Source organism: Poecilia latipinna, unplaced genomic scaffold (assembly GCF_001443285.1).
Source record: "Poecilia latipinna isolate Pla-1442-1.1 unplaced genomic scaffold, P_latipinna-1.0 Scaffold40, whole genome shotgun sequence".
NCBI classification, from domain to species: Eukaryota; Metazoa; Chordata; class Actinopteri; order Cyprinodontiformes; family Poeciliidae; genus Poecilia; species Poecilia latipinna.
The window spans coordinates 303071-310530 of NW_015112656.1; the positions used below are offsets into that span (position 1 = coordinate 303071).

General features: G+C 40.4%; 1 protein-coding gene across 2 annotated transcripts in view; it reads right to left on the reverse strand.

Moving 5' to 3' along the window:
* LOC106956176 (tyrosine-protein kinase Mer) overlaps positions 1–7460 on the reverse strand; it is a 22819-nt gene that overhangs the window by 6066 nt on the left and 9293 nt on the right. For both annotated transcript variants that reach the window (XM_015046849.1, XM_015046840.1), the window contains exons 4-11: positions 6676–6831; positions 5117–5449; positions 4177–4411; positions 3743–3840; positions 3189–3302; positions 2989–3069; positions 2819–2911; positions 2489–2610 (exon numbers count right to left, since the gene is read on the reverse strand). In XM_015046849.1, coding sequence (XP_014902335.1) covers positions 2489–2610; positions 2819–2911; positions 2989–3069; positions 3189–3302; positions 3743–3840; positions 4177–4411; positions 5117–5449; positions 6676–6831 — 1232 coding nt within the window. The remainder of the gene's footprint in view (positions 1–2488; positions 2611–2818; positions 2912–2988; positions 3070–3188; positions 3303–3742; positions 3841–4176; positions 4412–5116; positions 5450–6675; positions 6832–7460) is intronic.

A 7460-nucleotide genomic window follows, 5' to 3' on the forward strand; every position in this document is an offset into this window, starting at 1 on the left:
ATAGAATTATGACGTAGATCATCATACACTTTATTAACAGTTGTATGGCATCCTGACTTAGTGGTTAAGTAGGTTAATGAGTTTTACAGGGTGTGTAAAACTCATTAACCTACAGCTGCAGCCAGACCCTGCTTTAAATACAATTTGAGAAAACGACATCGCATGTATATCTATATAGTTATCATGGAAAACAATTTAATGACTTATTTTTGTCATAACTTGTTGCATATGGTGAACTGACAACTCCTCTGACTGTCGGACTTCTTAATGCGCATGCGCAGGCATGGTACTCACTGCATGTATGCTGTTCTGACAGCGTATGGCTATCTGATAGAACAACGGCTATATCTGTCAGACACGTCATTACCATAAGATTTCATTTAATCAGCAATATAGAATCATGACTTAGATCGTCATACACTTTGTTATTAACAGTTGTATGGCATCCTGACTTAGCGGTTAAGTGAGTTTTACACAGGTGTGTGTTGTAGCTGACTCCAGCTGCAGCCAGACCCTGCTTTAAATACACTTTGAAACCATGACAACACATGTATATCTATATAGTCATCATTGAAAACAATTTAATGACTTATTTTCGTCATAACTTGTTGCGTATGGTGAAGTGACAACTCCTCTGACTGTCGGACTTCTTAATGTGCATCCGCAGGCATGGTACTCACTGCATGTATGCTATTCTGACAGCGTATGGTGGTAATCTGATAGAACGGCTCTCAGTGAGTGACACTCCAGTCCTATCTAATAAGTAAAGAGCCGTGGAGAAGAACTGACTGTTTCTGAATGTCACCTCACTATATTGCAGACTTTTGGACATAGTGTTGTCCCACATATGCGACAAGTCAGTCAACACCTCCGCACAATAATTCAGCACAGTGAGTGATAACATTTTTCATCACAATGCTTATGTGTCTCTGTACAGCTAGCTTTGCTAACATCACGCTAACGGAGCCTACCTTTTCTGAGCTACTTTTCTAAGTGACGAAAAAAGTTAGACGTTGTCCCCACCGTCTGTGAAAGCGAAGTGCTGCTGAGTTAACTGTGGCCATCAGATTTCTTATGATTTATGCAGCGCTATTATATTACTGACGATTAGACCGACATCTTCAGCTGCTGAGAGAAAACCACTGCGCATGTCTCAGAACGCCGCGTGCGAGTGAAAGGTGGGGAGTGGGAGGGGGAGAAACAGAAACACGTAATTGCTTCGATTTAATCGGTGCGTTTTGCATCCACTGAAAGCAAATATGTTAACAAATAAACTGGACAGTATGCTGTATGTTTTGTGATATTTTCACAGTTGCGGTCTCGACTGGTCTTGAAATAAAATGCCATGTCCTCAGCGCCCGAGACCAAGACAAGACCGAGACCATCAAAAAATGGTCTCGAGACCGGTCTCGAGACCAAGACCGATCTCGAGTATTACAACACTGGTGCCTATTATGACATTTATGTCATAATAGGCCCCTAGACTTATAACCTCAAAATGTGAACTGAATACCAGTGAAAACACTCCAAAAGCTGTTCAGCAACAATCAGAAGAGTTTGACTGTTTAATGCCAATAAATAGTTCTCTATTTATTATGGAAAAGTATCCAACACCCTCCCACCCCCAACAAACAGGTTATTAAATGGCGTTGTACTTGTTTAAAAAAAAAAAAAAAGACAAAAAACTTTAAGATTTTTTTATCATCTTTTGGGTCATGTCTGTCTCACTTCCTTCAGAAAAAAAAACAACAAAAAACATTTTGATTGGATCAAAATGATCTTGAATCAATTTGGCTGTATAGGCGCAGTATAGACCATTGCAAAAAAGTAGAACATCGTAAAATGTTCTATTTTTTTCTTTTTCCACTCCACTAATTTCAAGAAATAAAACTAAGTAAAATATCAGGAGGAAATCCTGGAGGACAATTTGTTTCCATTTGTAGGAGAACTGCAGCTTCAGAGAACATTTACTTTCCAGCAAGACAACGAGCCGAAGCATCCAGCTAAAGCTACGCAGAGATGGTGTGAAGACAAGAAAGTGGCCCAGTCAATGCCCATAGCTCAGACTGAGTGGCTGGACTCAAAAATAGCTGTTCACATCTGATCCCCCCAGCCTGATAGAACTGGAAGAGTTTATCTGGAATAATGGAGGAAAAGTCCAGCTGAGCATTCTGACTGAAATCCACACTGACTGACTGACTGCAGCCAGAGGAGCAGCTACTGAATACTGACTGAAGGGGGCAGTATTTATCAAATCACTCATCTTATGGTACATTATTTTATTTGTCATTATTGTGTAAAATCAGTTTTTAGTTTGACATTAAATAGGTTCTATTGACACTTTACTGATTATGTTGCTCATGATTGATTTGTAAAAGCCATAAAAAAACACAATCACTCACCAAGGAGGTGAGTTCCTTTTTTAAGCAATGTATGTACACATTACTGTGTGTGTGTGTGTGTGTGTGTATTCTTAACAGCACCTCACCATTGGAATGTCCCCGTAGCGTGTAGCAATGAGAAAGCGCCGCAGGTCTCTGTGTTTCATATAAGGCAGGATGACCAGAGGAACAGGAACAGCAGAATCCTCCTCCTTCTTTAGAGTGACACCTGCAGGAAAAACACACGTCTGCTTCTGCTTATAAACTACAGCAACTGATTTTAAAAACCCACAGTACTCAATCCCTCCCCCAAATCCAACCAGATTAACAATTATGTGTATGGAGTATGTTTCATGTGACTCCTTTGGCTGAGGGGACCGGAGAAGCTGGAAGGAGTTTGGGCTCAGTTCTAATCATTCCTCTGTGTTTTCTCTTACCAAGCAGCCTGACAACGTTTTCATGATCAAAGTTCTTCATTATCTCAGCCTCTTTCAAAAACTCCTCCAAGTCCCTCTGGCTGTGGATTCCAACTGCAACCAGAGAAAATGATGAGAAAGGAGGGCTGGTCAAGCAGACGTCTGATGAAGCTTCTATGTTGGCTCCAAACCTCTCATGGTTTTCACAGCCACTCTGATGTCAGCACCAGCCTGCGCCGTGAAGATCCCCTCATAGACCGACCCAAACTCTCCTGTAAGTGGAAGCAGATGCTACTTAGGAACAAACATCCTGTCACCTTCATTTACTACAGAGTCTTGTTCATGTCTTGTTCATGTAAGCAGATTGCAGGAACTATTGTTCTGGTCTGACCTTTGCCCAGCTCCTTGCCCAGGGTCAGTTGGTTTCTTTCCACCAAGACGTCCTTCAGACTGTCCCACAAACGTCCACTAAGCCCCTCCAGCAGCTGGGCCACTCCCTGCTGATCTGAAACACAACAAAAACCCTCATTTAAAAAGAAAAAATGTAACTTTAGACATTTCTTAGCAAACTCTTGGTCATCGCATAAAGAAATTCCTCTTATGATAGTTTTCAGATATGGACTTCACTCTGCACAGGTCACTGAAAGAACATTGACTGTATCACAAAGTTCTTTGATGCACCTTTCTGTTCATCATGTCTCAGATGAACAATTTTCTTGTTTGCTTCAGTTTTAGTTTTGAATGTGATTAAAATGTGAGTATTTCTGTTATTTATGTTAGTAAATAAGTGCCAAAGAGACCCAGTTCTCCTTCAAATCAATTCTTTGGCAAAATGTAGAAAAGCATGAAAATAAAAGCAGCTTTAGGAAAGTTAGAATAAACTTTAGTTCGGTAAGCTAAGTTAAAATCATGACTGACCCAGAGCTCAGACAACTAAACACTCACTGTGAGGCAGCTGAGCTCCGGTCTCTGTAATGTGTGGAGGTTGGTAGGAGATGTGAGCGTTCCCTGGGAGAAGCTGCAATTCATGATCCGGTTCTGACCTGGAGGGGCGGAGTGGGATCAGCACAATCATTATCAGTTCTGCACTGTATGAGAGCATGAAACATAATGTTATCACTTCTCATTGATCAGAGGACAGAGACATTAACTCAGCTGCAACTTTTAAACATCTAAATGTTATTTCATAAATCCTGATACATTAAACAGACTGCATTGATTTACAAACTTTGATTTAAACAATACATAAATTGGGATAAATGTTTTTAATTGACTCAAACTGCACTTATTTTAAATAAATAACACCAAATATGGACATTTATCTGGAATGTAGTTATTATCAGATTGAGTAAAAGAGTCAGTTGGAAGTCTACCGTTACCTGAGCTTAGTGTAGTTTTTGCGTAAGAAGTACATGGTGACAAAGATCACAGCTGTCAGCAACACAGTGCTGAGTAAAACCACAACTGTGAGCCATGTGGAGCGGAACAGGGGTGACTTGTGGGCTGGAGCCGGAATCGGAGCCGGAGTCAGAGTCAGCGTCGGAGTCGGAGTCGGAGCGGCTCCACCAGCTGAGCCGTCTGACGCAGGAGCCCCAGTGATTACCACAGTCCTCCCTGAAGGAGAACAACAGGAGGCGGGTCAGGCATTCTGATGGGAGCGACGCCCCAAACTGCTGCCCAGTGAGTGGGATGTATTTACTGAGCCTGCAGACGCAGTAAATACATGACTATTTACCCTATGAATATGCTGAAATGTGGAATTTGGTAACTCACAGTGTGAGGTTAAGGCTTAGCTTTTTACTTTTGGAAATTGTGGAGCACTCACTATTTAGACCAATATTATACTTTTTAGATTATCATGCAGAGCAGCTCCCATTAGTTTTTCTACAGAAACTCCTTGCAGCTCATAAATAAAGTACTTATAATTATCTTACAACCCAGAACAGGAATTAGAACAAACTTAAAATGCTCAGAAAATATTTTCAGAACAGGAACAGTTTAAAAACTTTAGATCAACATTTAGCACCATCATACATAGCATCAAACTTGGAGAACCAACATTTAGTTTCATGCCTTCCTTTTTCTTCTTTTGCTCTTTCCTTTGGTTTATTGTTTTGTTTGTATTTCCATCTAATCATGTAAAGCACTTTGAATTGCCTTGTAGCTGAAAATATGCAATATAAATAAAATTACCTTACCTTACCTTTGCAACAGAAGTAGTAGATATGCAGTATTATGAAGCATTTTTAAAGTCTGGTTCATTGAAGCTAACCCATCAAACACAGGCTGATGGTGCAGTCTCTCAGCAGGCTGACTTACATCTGTGCATGGTGACAGTAGCAGTGGATGAATGTGATGCTGGCTGCAGAGAGGAGATGTGATTCCAGGCCTGCACTGACAGTCTGTAGTCACGCTGGTGGTTCAGTCCCAGGATGGTGACCGATGTGTCGTTCAGTCCATCAGAGTCTGGCAGGAAAAGCACCTGGTTCCCACATGGCTCCCACCGACTGCCCATCTCTGCTGCCTTTTCACACTTTACTTGGTATTTTATGTCTGTCCTGCCTCCCCGGTCGTGGGGCCCATCCCATGTCAGGACCAGCACCGAGTCATTAACAGGATTGGCTGTTAGATTCAGAGGAGCAGAGGGTGGCTCTGTGGAAGAAAACACACACACACACACACACACACACACACACACACACACCTTCTATCATCCTTTTGCACAGCATCGCTACACCTTTGTGGAGAGCAAAAGTTGCAAAAATAAATTTTTGACTAAGGGTGTGATTTGTATTTTTTCATTACATTTCATTACTATTCACTAAATATTTACATATTGCAGAAATATGGTTTGCTGTAATTCATGTGGAAGAAACTGAAGCAATAACTTCACTATCTTCAGTTTCAGTTCTCCAGCAGCAGTCTGTTTCAAACAGTCGGAGTAAAAGCCTCGAACCACAGATTCATCCAGGTCAACAGAGTATGGCTGATTTCTTATTTAATATTTGCTTATTTCAACCATTTTATTTCCTTTACCTATTTATATCCAGAGCATGTCATACTCTGTTCAACTTCAGAGTTGTTTTTAATTATATCCCAGTCTACCTTACGCCTTTCATACTTTTTCACATTGTCATGTTACAACCATAAACCAAAGCAGGTTTTATTATGTGGTAAATAAACCAGCACATTGCTGGAAAGAACAAATGGCTTTTTGTACAAACACAAACCTGAAAATTGTGCGTTTATTATAAAACAATATCCCAACTTTGAACATCCTATGGAGAACTGTCCCATCCATCATCCACAGACAGACAGAATACAGCACAGCTAGGAGAATCTGTTGACTGGATGACTAATGGTTTACAGAACACAGATCTACTCGTTTTTGGAGAATGGAGGTGAATCCAGGTGGATCTATACAGCAGACTGGAGACTGTACATGCAGCCAGAGCCTCAACAGAACGGTCTTTGTTAGAGTGACCCAGTCAAAGTCCAAACATAAACCTATTGAAAAGCCAGTGGCAAACCTAAAAGCTAATGTTTAGCGATGCTCTCCATCTGAGTAAATGTGAACAGCTCTTAGTCTGATGGAGACAAAACCACATGAAGCAGAAAGCAGTGGCTTTATGAAATATGAACATAAATAAAGACATAAAGACCATAAAGACATATCAGAACCAATGACGTCTATGAACAAACTTCCTCAAAACTTATACATAAGAATGATGGGTCTGTATCTGCTGTTCTTCAGTATCATAACTTGTGCCCATTTCTATATGGATGGTGACCTTTCACCTTTCTATCATGTCACACCTGAATCCACATAAACATGTTTAAAACTCATGATTACAAGCAGCAAATAACTGTTTCCTTACTACTGCAGCCAAGGTCATGGGGGTCAGAGGTCAGGCGGCTGAATCCCTGCAGGCACTCACAGCTCTCTGACCCCTCCCTGAGGGTCCTGGTGTTTGGTGGGCACAGTTGGCATTGTCCTCCCCCTTTGGTGGGTTTGTAGTAGCCCATCCTGCAGGCTGTGGGACAAACAGGGATCATCTCTTACTGTTTATAGTGTCATTTTCAAAGTGCAATCATGATTTTCTGAATTATGACATTGCATCTTAAAAAATTAAAACACATTTTTTTTTGTAATTTCTTTTGTGGCCATGCTTTTTAAACATACCCTTTGTCAAATCTGTCTGTGTTAAAGATTGGCATATTTACATCAGACAACTTGTGTCTGGGTTTACAGCAACAAAACAGCAGGGGGCGTTATCTCAAACAACTACCTTCAAAATGACCCTATGATTGTAATAACTGCATGATGACCACGTTTCAATCACACCGACACAGTTTTAAGTTCTCTGTTTTTCTCTGTTTTCTGCCAAATTCTTCCGTTGTGCTCGCTCTGGTTCTCAAGTCTGTGTGTTTCCTGTTTCATAATTTATTTGGGTAATAAATGAAGCTACAGGAAATTCTGAAAGACTGTATTGGAAGCCAGGGAAGAAAGACAAAACTACTTGTATAAAGTAATAAAGTCAAACTTTGTATTTTCACATTTTGGATTTCAAATAAATCTGAAATAAATCTGGACCTAATGTCAAGACCAACAAGTTAAAACTTATATTAGTAAAAAAAAAAAAAAAAAAAAAAAAAAAAAAAA